The sequence below is a fragment of the Leptodactylus fuscus genome, chromosome 2 (assembly GCF_031893055.1).
Source record: "Leptodactylus fuscus isolate aLepFus1 chromosome 2, aLepFus1.hap2, whole genome shotgun sequence".
In the NCBI taxonomy this organism is placed as follows: domain Eukaryota; kingdom Metazoa; phylum Chordata; class Amphibia; order Anura; family Leptodactylidae; genus Leptodactylus; species Leptodactylus fuscus.
In genome coordinates, this window is record NC_134266.1 from 103548787 (window position 1) to 103569022 (window position 20236).

Consider the following 20236-nt stretch of genomic DNA (forward strand, 5'->3'; position numbering starts at 1 on the left):
AAAAGCATAAAAAAGGTACCCCAAAACACATACAAGTTCTTAGAATGCATAGAAACAGCAAGAGAACACCTAAATGGCCATAAAAACATTGTTTTCTAATTTAAAAATTGAAGCACATGAGCCTCTGAAAAATTGTAACTTTAAAAAAAAAAAAAATATATGTATAGGAGCTATAGAAAATCGATGATACGTTTTTTAACAACATTGATTTCTTTATAATGCCAATGGTGTGTTATAGCCCTTCTCAATCCAGGCCTCGTTCATCTTTATAAAACTTAGGCGATCAACATTGTCAGCAGAGAGTCTTGTCCGAAGTTCTGTCACAGCACCACCTGCAGTGCTGAACAGTCATTCAGAAAAGACACTAGCTGCTGGACAGGAATGTAACCCCAGGGCATACTGGGCAAGTTCAGGCCACATTTCCATCTTTGACACCCAGTAGTCCAGCAGGAAAGACTCTTGTGGTAAGATGTCTATGTGCGTTTTCTGTAGGAAATGTGTCCATTAAGTCATCCAACAGTGTTTGATGGTACATATCGATATCCCTATAAGCCTGTGGTGTGATGGAAATGAAGCCCAGAACTTTATCCCTGAAGCGAGGATCAAGTAGGGTTGCCACCCAGTATTCAGGATCTGCCAGGATGTTTTTTTACAAGTTTATCTTCCAGAAGACAATTAAGCATGAAATGACATGTGTGCCAATGTACCTGGTGGTGATTCATCACTGTCCAACTCATCTAAGCTGACTATAGTCTCTTCTGCATCCCTCCATCCATGCACAATGCCTGTTGACTGGGACTGCTGGAATGACTCCTCCACACTGACATCAATCTCCTGATCCAAATTGTCCTCATAATCCTCCTCCTCCTCCTCTGAATAAGTACCCACACAGGCTATTCCAGTCTGTGACCCAGTTTCCAACCATTACCTGATCCGTTCAGCCCTGGAGTCATGGTGGCCATGTTGGTCTTCCAAGTCCTGGCTGTCTTCCAAGAAAATCTCCTCTTCGTCCTCTGTTGGACATACCTGATCCCTCAAAGTTATTAGACTGTCCTTCAATTTGCGCAAAAGTGGCACAATCATGCTGACGCTGGTGTTGTTTGCGCTGACCACTTTTGTGCAGTGTTTCAGACACTGAAGAACCAAACAGACGTCATGCAGCTGTGCCCACTCCACAGCCATAAGATGGAGGTTTACTGGGGCAACATTTGTACGTCGGGCTCCTCTCGTCATCAAAAGATCTATTACTGCTGGCTTCTGTTCGACAAACCTCTGCAACATATTCAATGTCGAATTCCACCTGGTGGGCACATCACATATGAGCCTGTGAACGGGCAAGCGGTGTTTGCGCTGAAACTGAGCCATGAGAGATGAAGCTACCTTGGACCGCCGTATATGGGCACACAATGTTCGTACTTTGTCAATCAGGGGTGCAATATCGGGATAGTGTTTCAAGAACGCTTGCACCACCAAATTGAATACATGTGCAAGGCAAGGTATATGTGTCAATGGGAACAAATTCAGGGCCGCCACCAAATTTCTACCATTGTCGCAGACCACGTTGCCTATTTTGAGGTCTAGCGGACCAAACCATAACTCAGTTTCAGCAATTATTGCATCTTTGATGTTTTCAGCAGTATGAGTCAGTTCCCCCCAAACTAATTAATTACAGTACTGCTTGCTGCCTTCGCCACTAGCACGCCAATACAAATTAGGTGCATTTCCAGACCCATGATGTGATGAAGTTTCCAAATGAGTTGAAAAGGGAAGTTGGAACTCTCAATGAATTTGAAAAGACCCTCCTTCGGGTTGGAAGAACAGATGACGAACTGCCGTCCATATTCTGACAAGGATCAAAAATGTTGACCCAATGTGCGGTCAAAGATAGGTAATGGCCCTGCCCATGCTGGCTAGTCCACGTGTCTGTTGTCAAATGCACACATCCACTAACTGATTGCTTTAGGGCACACTTGATCTGTTGCTTGAGATGCTCCTGCAAGTCAGGGACCACCTTTCGTGAAAAGTAATGGCAGCTGGGTACAGCATATTGGGGCACAGCATGGGCATCAGGGAGCGAAAAGCCTTTGATTCCACAAAGCGGAAAGGGACCATTTCCAAGGCCAGTAGTTTTGAAATACTGGAGGTAAACAGCTTAGCACGCTCATGTGTGGCTGGATAGGTTTTTTTCCTTTCCAATACTTTTTTTTTTTTTTTTCATGTAGATTGTGAGCCCCCCATAGAGCTCACAGTGTACATTTTTCCCTATCATTATGTCTTTTTTGGAATATGGGATGGAAATCCATGCAAACACGGGGAGAACATACAAACTCCTTGCAGATGGTTTTATGCTCTTGGTGGGATTTGAACACCAGGACTCCAGCGTTGCAAGGCTGCAGTGCTAACCACTGAGCCACCGTGTGGCCCCTTCCTTTCCAATACTTGTTGGAGGGTGGGTGAATATTAGAGCCAGAAAGAGAGGAACATGTTGGAGCAATTGGCATGCGAAATTCAGATGTGGCTCTTTGGCCAGTGGTTCCTGTAATTCTTTTATACAAATTGCTTGATTGTTGCCCAGGCACACATGAAGTTGGTGTATACGTGGCACTGGCATTGGACAACTAGGTTGAAGAACTAGCCAAAGCTCGTGGTGGGCCAACGTTCACAGGCACATCCCTCTCTTCACTTTCTTGTTGATTAAATATTTTAAAAAGTGATGGGTGTACAGATTTCAAATGCCTAGGCATAGTATTTGTATTGAGGTGCCTAGTGTCCTTTCATCGGTTAAGTGACTGCAAGTCTTGCATATCACCCTCGTTGGGTCATTTTCATCTTTAGTGAAATATAACCACACAGTTTGTTTGGAGCCTTTCTTTTTCAGGTCAGCACGTTTAGGCGCTTTGGGTTGCAGAGTGCCAGCAGGAGAAGCGTTTACTGGTGTTCATGTTATAACTGGGATTTGTGCATTAATTGGAGGACGTTTTGGTGGCACTGGCAAACGAACTTGAACCTCATCATCAGAACTAGTTCCCTGATCTTCTTCACGTGGAGACCAAGTTTTGTCAACATAGTCATCATCCACTGGCTCTTCTGAACAATCTTTCACTCTAACACATGGACTGGCCTGGATGATGGTGAAGGCAGCCGCATCTGGAATTTGTGTTTCATCATCGTCAGATGACAGCAGTATGTCTGTGAACTTGGACATTGAATGATCAAATAATGCAGCAGATCCCTCAGCTTCTGCCAAATTTGTTGGACAGGTTAATTTAGAAGGGGCTGAACTGGATCCCCATTGAACATTTGGCACAGCAGATGACCCAAAGCTTCGTTCAGTGGAATATGAGGAGGAAGTCCTTCCAGAAGAAGATGCTTCAATATATGAAGTAATTAGTTGTCTGTGGACTGGCTTATCAGCATTCAGAATACCGGATTCGCCACACACACGCAATGCTGACGTCTGTTTTTTCCCTTCCATGGCAAGTGGTTGAGCACTGGCCAGGGCACGACTGTTGGGTCCTTTTACTTTTTTTGTTTTTGGTGGCATGTTTTTTTTTTTTTTTTTTTTTAATTGTTTTTATATATATATATATATATATATATATATATATATATATATATATATTGTTTATAAATGTATATAAATATCTGTCTGAGGACAGGACTGCCTATTGGATTATAACAGCTACTGGTTGTCAGGAATGGACATATACCTTCTTGACTAAGGTATGTATATATATATCTGTCTGAGGACAGGACTGCCTATTGGATTTTAACAGCCACTGGTTGTCAGGAGTGGACGTATACCTTCTTGGCTAAGGTATGTATAGATATCTGTCTGAGGACAGGAATGCCTATTGGATTATAACAGCCACTGGTTGTCAGGAGTGGATGTATACCTAGTTGGCTAAGGTATATATATATATCTCTCTGAGGACAGGACTGCCTATTGGATTATAGACAGCCACTGGTTGTCAGGAGTGGATGTATACCTAGTTGGCTAAGGTATGTATATATATATATATATATATATATATATATATATATATATATATATACAGTCCTATGAAAAAGTTTGGGCACCCCTATTAATCTTAATCATTTTTAGTTCTAAATATTTTGGTGTTTGCAACAGCCATTTCAGTTTGATATATCTAATAACTGATGGACACAGTAATATTTCAGGATTGAAATGAGGTTTATTGTACTAACAGAAAATGCGCAATATGCATTAAACCAAAATTTGACCGGTGCAAAAGTATGGGCACCCTTATCATTTTATTGATTTGAATACTCCTAACTACTTTTTACTAACTTACTGAAGCACAAAATTGGTTTTGTAACCTCAGTGAGCTTTGAACTTCATAGCCAGATGTATCCAATCATAAGAAAAGGTATTTAAGGTGGCCAATTGCAAGTTGTTCTACTATTTGAATCTCCTCTGAAGAGTGGCATCATGGGCTACTCAAAACAACTCTCAAATGATCTGAAAACAAAGATTGTTCAACATAGTTGTTCAGCGGAAGGATACAAAAAGTTGTCTCAGAGATTTAACCTGTCAGTTTCCACTGTGAGGAACATAGTAAGGAAATGGAAGACCACAGGGACAGTTCTTGTTAAGCCCAGAAGTGGCAGGCCAAGAAAAATATCAGAAAGGCAGAGAAGAAGAATGGTGAGAACCGTCAAGGACAATCCACAGACCACCTCCAAAGAGCTGCAGCATCATCTTGCTGCAGATGGTGTCACTGTGCATCGGTCAACTATACAGCGCACTTTGCACAAATAGAAGCTGTATGGGAGAGTGATGAGAAAGAAGCAGTTTCTGCATGTACGCCACAAATAGAGTTGCCTGAGGTATGAAAAAGCACATTTGGACAAGGCAGCTTCATTTTGGAAACAAAAATTGAGTTGTTTGGTTATAAAAAAAGGCGTTATGCATGGCGTCCAAAAAGAAAGAGCATTCCAAGAAAAACACATGCTACCCACTGTAAAATTTGGTGGAGGTTCCATCATGCTTTGGGGCTGTGTGGCCAATGCCGGCACCGGGAATCTTGTTAAAATTGAGAGTCGCATGGATTCCACTCAGTATCAGCAGATTCTTGAGAATAATGTTCAAGAATCAGTGACGACGTTGAAGTTACGCCGGGGATGGATATTTCAGCAAGACAATGATCCAAAACACCGCTCCAAATCCTCAGGCATTCATGCAGAGGAACAATTACAATGTTCTGGAATGGCCATCCCAGTCCCCAGACCTGAATATCATTGAACATCTGTGGGATGATTTGAAGCGGGCTGTCCATGCTCGGCGACCATCTAACTTAACTGAACTTGAATTGTTTGTCCAAAATACCTTCATCCAGGATCCAGGAACTGATTAAAAGCTACAGGAAGCGACTAGAGGCTGTTATCTTTGCAAAAGGAGGATGTACTAAATATTAATGTCACTTTTCTGTTGAGGTGCCCATACTTTTGCACCGGTCAAATTTTGGTTTAATGCATATTGCGCATTTTCTGTTAGTACAATAAACCTCATTTCAATCCTGAAATATTACTGTGTCCATCAGTTATTAGATATATCAAACTGAAATGGCTGTTGCAAACACCAAAATATTTAGAACTAAAAATGATTAAGATTAATAGGGGTGCCCAAATTTTTTCATAGGACTGTATATATATATCTGTCTGAGGACAGGACTGCCTATTGGATTATAACAGCCACTAGTTGTCAGGAGTGGACGTATACCTTCTTGGCTAAGGTATGTATATATATCTGAGGACAGGACTGCCTATTGGATTATAACAGCCACTGGTTGTCAGGAGTGGACGTATACCTTCTTGGCTAAGGTATGTATATATATATATCTGAGGACAGGACTGCCTATTGGATTATAGACAGCCACTGGTTGTCAGGAGTGGATGTATACCTAGTTGGCTAAGGTATATATATATATATATATCTCTTAGGACAGGACTGCCTATTGGATTATAGACAGCCACTGGTTGTCAGGAATAAACGGATGCCTTTCGTGAAAGGTATATACAGTATAACACCCTCACTAGCACAGCTAAACACCTGCCTACACTGACCCTAGCTACCACTGAGATCCTCTCCCTAGCTAGTATGTGCAGCAAAATGGTGGCGTCTGCATCATCACTGCCCTTATATAGAGGGGTGTGATGATGCCAATGAGCTTTCTGCCCACAGCTAACATGGTGCCTGAGTTTCAGGCGTCATGTTAGCTGTTCCCACAATGATTGGCCAGTAGCCAAGCATTGTGGGAACTTAACCTCCGACCTCGATCCCTCCGGAAAAGATCGTGTTCGGGATTCCGATCGCGATCGTGAATTTTTCTCGATCGCCGATCGGAATCCGATCTTTTCCGAACACGATCGCTCAACCCTAATTTGGACTCATTGCTGGCCACTTCAGAATCTTCCAGCGCTTTGCTTCCAGCGCTTTGCTTCCATCCATTTCTGGGTGCTTTATGAAGTATGTATTAGGTCATTCTCCATATTAGAGATGAGCGAACACTGTTCGGATCCACCGATCTGAACAGCACGCTCCCATAGAAATGAATGGAAGCACCTGGCACATATGCTTTGCCGGCGGCCGGACTACTTAAGAAGGCTGTCCCACATTATTAAGCAGCCTACATTTTCTGCCAAAAATGGGAAAGAAAAAGGATGTGTCGGTTGCTGAGAAGCATCAAATTGTGGAGTATTTAGGTCAAGGAATGACTACAATCAACATTGCCAAGACACTTCATTGTGATCATCGCACAATCAAGAAGTATGTAGCTGATTCACAGCACACACGTGTGCGTGCTGATAAGGGAAAATTGAGGACTCTTTCCAACAATTACGTCAGGTGAAAAGAGCAATTGCAAATATGCCTTGTCATAGCAGCAGACACGTTTTTGAAGCTGCTGGTGCCGCCAATGTCCCCCGAACAACAAGATGCAGGGTCCTTCAGAGGTTTGCAGCTGTGCGTAAGCCATCCTGTTGACCTCCTCTATCCACTGCACACAAGCAGAAATGGCTCCAGTGGGCCAAACAATACATGAAGACTGACTTCAAAACTTTGTTCACCGATGAGTGCCGTGCAACAGTCGATGGTCCAGATGGATGGAGTGGAGGATGGCTGGTTGATGGACACCTCATGCAAATACGGCTACGGCACCAACAAGGAGGAGGTGAAGTAATGTTTTGGGCTGGAATCATGGGGAGAGAGATTGTCGGCCCCTTTAGGATCCCTGAAGGGGTAAAGATGAACTCCATAATGTATGTGGAGTTTCTCAAACAGCACTTCCTGCCATGGTTCAAGAAGAAGAGCCATGCATTCCGCAGCAAAGATCATTTTCATGCATAATAATGCACCGTCTCATGCTGCAAATAACACATCTGCATCTCTGGCTGCTATGGGCATAAAAGGGCACAAACTTATGGTGTGGCCCCCATGCTCCCCTGACCTAAACCCCATTAAGAACCTCTGGAGCATCATCAAAAGGAGTGTCTATGATGGCGGGAGGCAGTTCACATCTAAGCAACAGCTCTGGGAGGGTATTCAGTCCTGCAAAACAATTGAAGCAGAAACCATCAAAAACCTGATAAATTCAATGGACAACAGAGTTCAGAAGCTCCATTCGAAGAAGGGGTCCTATGTGCAAATGTAACATCACCTAGAATAAAGTTTTGACTTGAAAACTGTTTGATTTCAGTTTGTAATAACCTGCTAATGCTTATAATTTCACAAATTACCATTTTTTTGTTCTTTATAAAAATAAAAAGTTTGAAAACTCTGCTGGGCATAATAATTTAGAACATGCATTTTGAGTGCATTTTGTGTTTATTTTTTTATTAAAATATACTGTTGTCATAAACAGTTTGTTCAAAAACCTTTCAATTGTACTCTAATAGTTGATGACTGGAAAATTACAATGACTGCAACTCATATATATAATTTTTGAAAATATGAGAAAATATTATTTGCATAATAATTTGGAACACAGTGTACTGCTGGAAAGCCGACTGTGTGCTGAATTCAGCGCACTGTCGGCTTTCCTGCTCTGTGCCCCGGGTAAAGAGCTTTCGGTGCCAGTACCATAGCTCTTTACAGTCAGAAGGGTGTTCCTGACAGTCTGTCAAGGACGTCCATCTGCACAGCAGTGCCTATAGCGCTGTATTGTGTGAGCGGGGAAGAGCGACCCGCTCTCACAGTACAGCACTATAGGCGCTGCTGGGAAAAAGGACGTTCCTGACAGACTGTCCGGAATGCCCGTCTGACTGTGAAGAGCTAAACTAGCGGTTCCGATAACTCTTCACCCAAGGCACAGATCATGAAAGCCGACAGTGCGCTGAATTCAGCGCACTGTCGGCTTTCCAGCAATATATAGAACTGCATGTGCGCCAAACCATGAAAGGTCCTCTTTAAAACGTAACTTTTATTAGTTCATCAAAATCTTGACAAGATTAAAAAAAATGGAGACAAAATCCATGTTGTACAGGCAGGAGAAAAGCCTATGCATTTTGGAGAATACTCTCCTTAGTCATGGCTCATAGTTACTGTATTATTGTTGCCTGTTGTACTATATAAATGATGATACAAATAAATGCCTTTTATGCCAACAAAATGATGTTTGCTGCATAATTAACCTTATATCATGATACCTGAGATATATTCACATTTTGCAGGTTGATTCTGTGTTCTCACAATGTTCATTTTCCTATAGTCACTAATGCTCATGTGAATACCTTTCACTCGATCACAGTATTTCAAATCAGGGACACATATTCAAATAATGATGAGTCTCACTATCTATCAAACACAGGACATCTCTTTAAAGCTGCAATAGAGACTAATCCTTAACTCAAACATATTATTCACAAGCCTTTTTCTCAAGACTTTGATATGTACAGTTGTGGTAACACGTTTTGATAACACCCTTTGTATATGGAATATATGCTATTGTTTTGTTTGCTTCCAACAGTGTCTGTCAGTACAGATAAACATCAGATTAACTGATGATTCAATTTTTGTCTGTGTGTAGACGGGTCAGGTCAAGTGTTTTTACTTTCATTTAAATAGTGCAACAGGCAACAACAATTACTATGAGCCATGACTAAGGAGAGTATTCTCCGAAACGTGTAGACTTTTCTCCTGCCTGTACAACATGGATTTTGTCTCCATTTTTTAATCTCTGTCAAGATTTTGATGAACTAATAAAAGTTACGTTTTAACAAGAAATACACAACAAGCAGAGTGCTGGATATATATTTTATTGCTACTTTCAAGTAAATTTTGACAAACCGTAGTCTACATTTTTATGTCTCTGTGTCAGCAGTGGGGTCCTTCTGGGTCTCCTGCCATAACATTTAATTTCATTCAAATATGAATGGATAGTTTGCACTGACAGTAATGAGATTTGGAACTTGATTGTGGCTGCTTATCCACCATCCAAACTATCCTGTGTTGCAAACTTTCATCAGTTACTTAGGTTGTAAACCTTTTGAATATGTTACACACCACAGACAAGATCTCTGGAGATGAACTTGTAACCTTGAAATTGTTGATATTTTTCACAATTTTGTCTCTCAAGTTCTCAGTCAGTTCCCTTCTCCTCTTTCTATTCTCCATGGTCTGTGTGGTACACACCGACACGCCATGCAAAGATTGAGTCAACTTCTCTCCTTTTTTCTGGCTTCATGTTTGATTTTTATATTGCTCACCCATGTTGCTTGCCACAGTGAGTTTGAACGAGCATCACCTGTTTGTAACAAATTCAGGGTTGGCTCACATCTGCTTTTGAATTCCGCCCGGGGAGAGTCCGCATGGAGACCCCCCGAATGGAATACAAACGCAATTGCAAGCACTGTGCTGTAAAATCACACAGACTCCATAAACTATAATGGGGTCCGTGTGCTTGCCACGCACTGCCCGAACGAATCATGCTGGCAACCTCTGGAGCCAGCCCATTCATTTTGAGCCTACTCCGGAGGGAAAAGCCGCGACTGTCGGTAGCCGTGACAGTCGAGTCAGGCGGATTTTGGCCCGAGAGTGACGCGGCTCCCCGCGTCACTCTCGCTGCCAAAATCCACCCTTCTGCTCCCCATGTGAAAGCCGGAGGATGCTCCTCAGCCCTGATACAGGTTATCATTGGTTAAATTTGTGTGGTAAGGTCTCACATGACTAGGCCAGCTTGAAATTCAACTTAGAGAAGGCACCTCAAGGAAAGATATCTTGCCCTCCATTCCTCTGCTACAGAAAGCCACTGGCTTCCTAGCAGAAGCGTCGGCAGAGCCGGTTAGGATTGCCTCTAGATCTGGAGTCCTCTCTAATATAACTCTCCACACATTATGGCTGAAAATGTGGGCGGTGACCCATTATCTAAAAAGAAGCTGAATGCTATTCCCCTTCAAGCAGAATGTGTTTGGGTCCTGAATTAGATATGTTGCTTGAAAAAGTAACGGATAAAATCCTGAATATTAAACAAAAGGTAAAAAATATGGAAAAATCCAGCACCAAAAATATGTTAAAAACGCATAAAGTTTAACTTTTAATAAATTCATTTTAAGAGACAAAATAGAAAAAATATAGCAAAAAAACAACGTACATGATGAAAAAACAACGTATCAAAAAAGACACATGACAAAAAAACAAAAAACCTGTTAGGAAATTGCAGACAGCAGTTCCCCAGTGCGTAGATGAACCCTGGGGAGAAAGGGGCACAAGAGACAGTGAGCCCTAAGCTGAAGCCCCCCACTGTCCCTTCCTCTTGCCTGGCCCTATCCTATGCAATAAGCGGCAACTTGCAGACAATCCCTACCTATATACGTGGCACATAAAACGCAGACAAGACAATAACAACAAAGGGAGGTCAGCTAGCCAGGGGTCAGTAACAGTCGAGCAATTAAGTATCAAAATCGGAATCCAAAAGAATAGTCAATAGGGAAAGCCAGAGGTCAAGAATCAGAATAGAAGTAATAACAGCGAGAGAAAAAGCAAGTATGCACATGGCAATAACAGGCACCAGTTTAAATTTGAGCCAAGACTAAATAGGGGAGGATGAACCCACCCTGGACCTGACAGGAAGGCAGGCTGTCAATCACAGGGCAAGATCAAATTTAACTACTTCATGGACAGAGGCAGACAAGGGCAGAAGACGGGTGTGGTGCAAATTAAATTAAAGAACTAGAGCCATCTTCACACAGTGCAACCAAAACTCTAAGGAAGGAACTAAACTGCACACGCCTCCTGCACCGCCGCATGCGAGCAGAGGGTGGAGCAGTGACCTGAACAGGCAGAGATGCTACAAAACCCCAAAATAAATAACAGAAAAAATCTGGCTTACGCGTTTCAAGGCATGAGCCTCTTAATCATAGCACGGCTGCTATCATTAAGAGGTTCATGCCTGGAAACACATAAAAAAAAGGTCTGTTAGTGCTATTAATAGATTAATAAGTGCATTGAAACACCCACAAATACCCAGTGCTTTGAGTGATTTATGAATTTTTATGTGAGCTCATGGCATCTTCTGCATTTGTTTACTTGGCCATCTTCCTATTCTGTGATTTCCTACAACTACCATTGATGCCTTACCTCACCTTCCTTTCTAACCATTCCCATTTTCACTAACACCCCCACCCTGTATTCCTAGCTAGCCCACCCACTACACCACTCAGCAGCCATTTTTGGAATCAATAACCTTCTCCTTTGACTGTAATATTGTAATCACTACCATATATCATCATTACAGTCACACAGGGAAAGCTTCAATCAATTATTGATGCTTTTTTGACATTTGGTAAATATACAGCTCTGGAAAAAATTAAAAGACCACTGCAAAATTTGCAGTTTTTCTGATTTTTCTCTTCATTGGGATATTTTTGAGTAAAATGTACATTGTTATTTTATTATATAAACTACTGACAACATGTCTCCAAAATTCAAAGCAAATTTTTTTTTTATATAATTATAACTATTCCTCAACTCTGAGGACTGTTTTTTCCAGTGGGACAACGCACCATGCCACACAGCTAGGTCAATCAATGTGTGGATGAAGGAGCACCACATCAAGAGCCTGTCATGACCAGCCCAATCTCCAGAGATGAACCCCATTGAAAACCTCTAGAATATAATCAAGAGGAAGATGGATAGTCACAAGCCATTAAACAAAGAAGAACGGCTTACATTTTTGTTCCAAGAGTGGCATAAGGTCACCCAAAAGCAGTGTGAAAGACTGGTGGAAAGCATGCCAAGACTCATGAAAGCTGGGAATAAAAATCATGGTTATTCCACAAAATATTGATTTCTGAACTGTTCCTGAGTTAAAACATTGCTATTGTTGTTTCTAAATGAATATGAATTTGTTTTCTTTGCATTATTTTAGCTCTGACAGCGCTGCTTCTATTTTTTATTTTGGTGATTTCTCATTTTCTGCAAATATATACAAATTTTTTTGCTTTGAATTTCGGAGACATGTTGTCAATAGTTTATATACCAATGAAGAGAAAAACCAGAGAAACTGAAAATTTTGCAGTGTTTTTTTCAGAGCTGTATATGCACACATACATATATAAGCAATATAATGCTTCACAGTTGACTCCGTACAGTAAAATATGCTCCACAGTGGCCACTGCAGAGTATAATATTTTAGTATATATTTTCTGCAAATATATACAAAATTTTTTGCTTTGAATTTCAGAGACATGTTGTCGATAGTTTATATACCAATGAAGAGAAAAACCAAAGAAACTGAAAATTTTGCAGTGGTCTTTTAAATTTTTTCAGAGCTGTATATGCACACATACAGTCCTATGAAAAAGTTTGGGCACCCCTATTAATCTTAATCATTTTTAGTTCTAAATATTTTGGTGTTTGCAACAGCCATTTCAGTTTGATATATCTAATAACTGATGGACACAGTAATATTTCAGGATTGAAATGAAGTTTATTGTGCTAACAGAAAATGTGCAATATGCATTAAACCAAAATTTGACTGCTGCAAAAGTATGGGCACCTCAACAGAAAAGTGACATTAATATTTAGTAGATCCTCCTTTTGCAAAGATAACAGCCTCTAGTCGCTTCCTGTAGCTCTTAATCAGTTCCTGGATCCTGGATGAAGGTATTTTGGACCATTCCTCTTTACAAAACAATTCAAGTTCAGTTAAGTTTGATGGTCGCCGAGCATGGACAGCCCGCTTCAAATCATCCCAGAGATGTTCAATGATATTCAGGTCTGGGGACTGGGATGGCCATTCCAGAACATTGTAATTGTTCCTCTGCATGAATGCCTGAGTCGATTTGGAGCGGTGTTTTGGATCATTGTCTTACTGAAATATCCATCCCCGATGTAACTTCAACTTCGTCACTGATTCTTGAACATTATTCTCAAGAATCTGCTGATACTGAGTGGAATCCATGCAACCCTCAACTTTAACAAGATTCCCGGTGCCAGCATTGGCCACACAGCCCCAAAGCATGATGGAACCTCCACCACATTTTACAGTGGGTAGCAAGTGTTTTTCTTGGAATGCTGTTTTTTTGGATGCCATGCATAACGCCTTTTTGTATGACCAAACAACTCAATCTTTGTTTCATCAGTCCACAGGATCTTCTTCCAAAATGAAGCTGGCTTGTCCAAATGTGCTTTTGGATACCTCAGGCGACTCTGTTTGTGGCGTGCTTGCAGAAACAGCTTCTTTCTCATCACTCTCCCATACAGCTTCTCCTTGTGCAAAGTGCGCTGTATTGTTGACCGATACACAGTGACACCATCTGCGGCAAAATGATGCTGCAGCTCTTTGGAGGTGGTCTGTGGATTGTCCTTGACTGTTCTCACCATTCTTCTTCTCTGCCTTTCTGATATTTTTCTTGGCCTGCCACTTCTGGGCTTAACAAGAACTATCCTTGTGGTCTTCCATTTCCTTACTATGTTCCTCACACTGGAAACTGACAGGTTAAATCTCTGAGACAACTTTTTGTATCCTTCCCCTGAACAACTATGTTGAACAATCTTTGTTTTCAGATCATTTGAGAGCGGGCTGTCCATGCTCGGTGACCATCAAACTTAACTGAACTTGAATTGTTTTGTACAGAGGAATGGTCCAAAATACCTTCATCCAGGATCCAGGAACTGATTAAAAGCTACAGGAAGCGACTAGAGCAGGGGTCTCAAACTCAACTCAGCATGTGGGCCACAGAGCAAGATCCCAGCCAGTCGGCGGGCCGCACCGCGGCAAATTTAGCTCCACCCACTTTTATGTTGACTCCGCCCATTCATTTTTCATGTGCCCCCACACTGTATAATCCTCCTACAGTCACCCGTAAACTATATGTCCCCCCTCCATCTTTCCCCCAGTTACATATACACCCTTCATCTGCCCCAGATTCATGTCCCCCCATCTCTGCCCTCAGATTCATGTCCCCCCATCTCTGCCCCCAGATTCATGTCCCCCCATCTCTGCCCTCAGATTCATGTCCCCCCATCTCTGTCCCAGTTTCATGTCCCCCCATCTCTGCCCCCAGATTCATGTCCCCCCATCTCTGCCCCCAGATTCATGTCCCTCCATTTCTGCCCCCAGTTTCATGTCCCCCCCATCTCTGCCCCCAGATTCATGTCCCTCCATTTCTGCCCCAGTGTCATGCCGTTCTCCTCCCTACCTTCGTCTGCCCCCAGTGTCATGAGCCCCTTCATTCCACCTCAATGTTTAAAGAGGACCTTCCACCATTTTGCCCACAGGCAGTTCTATATACTGCCGGTAAGCTGACAGTGCACTGAGTTCAGCACACTGTCGGCTTTCCCGATGTGGGCCCAGTGTGAAGAGCTTACGGTCCAGTACCGTAGCTCTTCTATGGTCAGAAGAGCGTCTCTGACACTCAGTCAGAGAAGTCCTTCTTCACAGCACAGCCAATCGCGCTGTGCTGTGAGAGCCGGGAGGAACGCCCCCTCCCTCCCTGATAATGCTCGTCTATGGACGAGTACTGCGAGCAGAGGGAGGGGGTGTTCCTCCCGGCTCTCACAGCACAGCGCGATTGGCTGTGCTGTGAAGAAGGACGTCTCTGACTGAGTGTCAGAGACGCTCTTCTGACCATAGAAGAGCTACGGTACCGGACCGTAAGCTCTTCACACTGGGCCCACATCGGGAAAGCCAACAGTGTGCTGAACTCAGCGCACTGTCAGCTTTCCGGCAGTATATAAAACTGCCTGTGGGCAAAATGGTGAAACGTCCGGATTCAACTTGGATCCAGCGTCCCTAGGCTTGTGCGGGCCGCACAAAATTGTTCGGGGGGCCGCATGCGGCCCGCGAGTTTGAGACCCCTGGACTAGAGGCTGTTATCTTTGCAAAAGGAGGATCTACTAAATATTAATGTCACTTTTCTGTTGAGGTGCCCATACTTTTGCACCGGTCAAATTTTGGTTTAATGCATATTGCACATTTTCTGTTAGTACAATAAACCTCATTTCAATCCTGAAATATTACTATGTCCATCAGTTATTAGCTACATCAAACTGAAATGGCTGTTGCAAACACCAAAATATTTAGAACTAAAAATGATTAAGATTAATAGGGGTGCCCAAACTTTTTCATAGGACTGTACATATATAAGCAATATAATGCTTCACAGTTGACTCCGTACAGTAAAATATGCTCCACAGTGGCCACTGCAGAGTATAATATTTTAGTATATATTTTCTGCAAATATATACAAAATTTTTTGCTTTGAATTTCAGAGACATGTTGTCGGTAGTTTATATACCAATGAAAAGAAAAACCAAAGAAACTGAAAATTTTGCAGTGGTCTTTTAAATTTTTTCAGAGCTGTATATGCACACATACATACATAAGCAATATAATGCTTCACAATTGACCCCGTACAGTAAAATATGCTCCACAGTGGCCACTGTATGCTCCACAGTGACTCTTGCATGGTATAATGTTCTATAGTGGCTCTTGAACAGTATAATATGCTCCACAGTGTCCCCTGCACAACGTGATGCTCCTCATTCACCCCCACACAGCATAATATGCTCCACAGTGGCCCCTGCATGATGTAATGCTCCACAGTGGCTCCCGCACAGTATAATGTTTCACAGTAGCCACTGCACAGTATAGTATGCTCAAAAGTGGCCCCTGCTCAGTATAATGGTCTATATTGCCTCCTGTACAGTATATAATATGCTCCACAGTGGCCACCACAGAGTAAAAGATGCTCCGCAGAGTAAAATATGCTCCACAGTGGCCCATCCACAGTATAATGCTCCCTATGAGCCCCTGAACAATATAATGCTCCACATTAGCCTCCACACAGTAATTTATGCTTCACAGTGGCCCCTGCACAGTATAATGCTCCACACTGGGTAGCTCACTGTACAATGTACTCCACAGTCCCTGCACAGTATAATATTTTCCACAGTGGCCCCCACATAGTATAATGCTCTACAGTGGCCACCGCATAGTATAATATGCTCCACATTGACCTCCAAATAGTAAAACATGCTCCATGGTGGCCTCTGCACAGTATAATTCTCCATAGTGGCCCTCACATAATATAAGGCAGAGTTCACACAGAGTTTTTTGGTCAGGTATTTGCTCAGAAATCCACCTCAAAATCAGCCTCCAAAAAAAGACTCCCAATATTGTTCCCCATACAGTATAATATGCTCCACATTGGCCCCCACTCAGTATAATGCTCCAAATTGGCCCCATCATAGTATAATATGCTCCACAGTGGTCCCCACAGGGTAAAATATGCTGCACAGTGGCCCCTGCATGGTATAATGCTCCACATGCTCCATGTGAATGGAAAAGACTTATGGGGTTTGGATGGGCAGGGAGGTATTTGATTGAATACTACTCTCTCATCTCTACTTGTTACCAGATGAATGGGCGTATTTATTTCTAGACTGGGATCCTTCTCCTGTGGAGAAGTCCGTTGAGAATTTGGTTCAATAAGTCATTAGCCTGAGAATGTCATTTAGTACTGGTCTTTCTGTCAGTGGCAGTTTTCTATGCCCATCTCAAAACACATAGGCTATCTTTCCAAAGTCGGACATGCAGGACTTTGTGTCCGTGCAAAAAAACTTGTTACATTGTAGGGAGGCTGCAAATGAACATCGGCGGTTTGCTTTAAAAATCCATCCAAGTGAATGGGTTTTTAAACTGACTTTCGGCAAATGGTTCCCTATGCAGTTTTTCTGGGGATTAGGACGGAAACCCAAAAAGCGGACAACGGCGCATTAGTCTGCTATATATCTTTACTCCATACTCTGTGACTAACAATTGGAATTACCAGTACAAAACAAGTCAGAGACATCAGGATTAGAATTAGGATTGTGGCTGGTCAGATCACTTTATCTCAGCCAAACTCCAGGATGGGGCATATACAGTATCTTCAAAGCAGTGTAGAGCAGTTCAGGCTGGCCCAAATGCCAGAAATTAAATCTACAGCAACTAGGTACTGTCATAGAATTCAGTTATAATTTACCAGTTTCCTGCTGCAAATTCTAATAAATCTGTGGAGGTCCCACTCCTTTCTGTCCTGCATCATCCACTGTTAAACTAGTGTAAATTGAAAAACAGAAAGTGAAATGTTAATTTCTTAGGGGAAGCCAAAAATGTGACACTTTTATTTGTACCATTCTGAAGTACATATAAGCTTTTCACTAGAATTTTCACTACTGTATTACTGTACTGTATTACTATTAAGGTAATAGGTTTCTCTGACCCTGTCGATAACAATTTGAGCCAGGCTGTCAATCACTACTGTCCCTCTTAACCCCACAATGGTATATAATGCATTGAGGGGTTAAGCTTTTGTGTAGAAATCTAAATGTATCATATTACCTATATGTAAATCTGTCAAATATGCAAAATATGGCAAAATAATGCAAAGATACTGGACTGCTGTTCTATGTTAAAACTTGTGTTTCAGGTGTGCGACTGGTGAGGCTTGGCAAGAGATCCTTTTAGCGTGTTCTTATGGTAAACTGTGTGACCCAGAGTCAGATTTCTTGCCTGGTGAGGAATATACATGTGGTACAAGCTTTGCATACTTCTACTTTATAAGTTTCTACATGTTGTGTGCATTTTTGGTAAGTGATTTTGAAAATATCACTTTTTTAAATTCTGCAATTCCTTTGAGATTGATATTCATAAACAATGTATCTGTTTTGCAGATTATTAATCTCTTTGTTGCTGTGATCATGGATAATTTTGACTACTTGACCCGTGATTGGTCAATTCTTGGTCCACATCACTTGGATGAATTTAAAAGAATATGGGCTGAATATGATCCAGAAGCAAAGTATGTGCATATAATTATGTATACATTTGTGTATCCTGTGTGTACAGTGGTATGGAAAGAAAAAATTAATGTTCCTTTATATACAGCCTGAGCTACTGAGTTTGGTTACACTGCCGCACCATGATATCTTAACACAGAAGACAACACAAACCAATCACAAGCTATTGGAAAAATATTTTTCAATGACTTTTTATAGTTTTTTTTTTCATCTTCTGTGATAAGATATATACTGCAGGAGTTTAGATTAAATCTTTATGTTCTACCTAAAGGCTATAGACAACTTTTAAAATTACTTATTATATCTGTTTTTATTGGTTATTAGCTTCCTAAATGTAAAATCATGTGATTTTTTAAAATTCCATTTAACACTTTCACTGCCAAGGGTCTCCAGAAATTTGACACCTTTGGTAGCCGGATACATTTTCACAGTTTTCAGATGGGCCTATCAAACCTAAATTGCAACATTAAAACATTATCCAACCCCCCATACCTATATATTTTCTTAAAGTAGACACATGCAGCATTGTCAGAATGCCATTTGGTACTGTATATGAACAGGCACCTTCGTGCAATTTTGATTTAAAATGAATATTTTGTTAAAAAAAAAAAAAAAAACCCTTAAAATAAATGTATATTAGTTGGGAAAAGTGGAAAGCAAACAAAAGTTAATGTAGATAATGTAATAAAATGTAGAAATTACACATCGTGGAAACCAAGTGAACCCATAAACCTTATATATTTTTTGAAAGTAGACAACCTGAAAATTACATATGTCTCAATGGGTTATCAATAGCCACATCCACCTTCATGCAACTTTGTGACAAACACAAATAATTTTTTTGAAAAAATGCACTAAAACATATACTATATTTGCACCTAAAACTCCTGTTCAATCTTACATTCCCATATTTAACCCCTTCCCAACATTTGCCGTAATAGTACGGCGCTGCCGGGAAGGACTTCCCACAAACCGCCGTAATACTATGGCGGCTGCATGGTGCGCACACAGAAACTGTGTGCGCACCATGCCATGCGGGTGTTAGCTGTAACATACGGCTGGCACTGCCCTGTAACACCTGCGGTCGGATACATACAACCAATTGGTATGTTTTGTGTCCGATCGACACCCCCCGCAGCGGTTCGGGAGGTGCTGGTGTTGCTAATGGGCAGCCCGGGGTCTGATCAATGACCCCGGGTCTGCCCCATGTCGTCCCCTCCACGTACCTGGTTGATCCTGCCAAAATGGAAGCTGTCACACGCACGGGACTGAAAGGTTCCTGTACACTGCAATACATGTGTATTGCAGCGTACATGTAGTTAAGCAGTGATCAGCATATCACTGCTTCAATCCCCCATGGGGACAGAAAACAAAGTAAAAAAAAAAGTAAAGATAAAAAAGTTTAAATAAGTTTAAAATAAATATAAAATGTTTTACTATGTAAAATAAAGAAAAATAGAAATAAAAACCATTACATATTTGGTATCACCGCGTCCATAAAAACCTGAACAATAAAATTAAAACATTATTGAACCCGAACGGCTAATGACATAAAAAAAAAAAAACCCGCAGAAAACCGCACAAAATAATGATTATTCACCACCTTTGCCTTACAAAATGTTCAGTAAAAAGTAATCAAATGGTCAGATGACAACCAAAATGGTACCAATAAAAGGCAGAGGTCATCCCACAAAAAATAAGCTCTCAACCAGCTCTTTCAACAAAAAAATAAAAATGTTATGCCTTTCAGAAAGTGGCAATGCAAAAATAATTGATTTTTTTCCCTAAATTGAATCTTATTCTGCACAAAGAGCAACACATTAAAAAATAATATAAATGAGGTATCGCCGTGACCGTACCGACCCGCAGAATAAAGGTAACATGTTACTTATGCTGCATGGGAAAAAAAATAAATGCTAAATGCCAGGATTT

The 20236-nt window shown here is 41.4% G+C and overlaps 1 protein-coding gene across 1 annotated transcript in view; it reads left to right on the forward strand.

The window, feature by feature from the left end:
* The window catches only part of CACNA1S (calcium voltage-gated channel subunit alpha1 S), a 676496-nt gene that overhangs the window by 458068 nt on the left and 198192 nt on the right, over positions 1–20236 (forward strand). Inside the window, exons 32-33 of the mRNA XM_075263101.1 lie at positions 17935–18094; positions 18179–18306. Coding sequence (XP_075119202.1) covers positions 17935–18094; positions 18179–18306 — 288 coding nt within the window. The remainder of the gene's footprint in view (positions 1–17934; positions 18095–18178; positions 18307–20236) is intronic.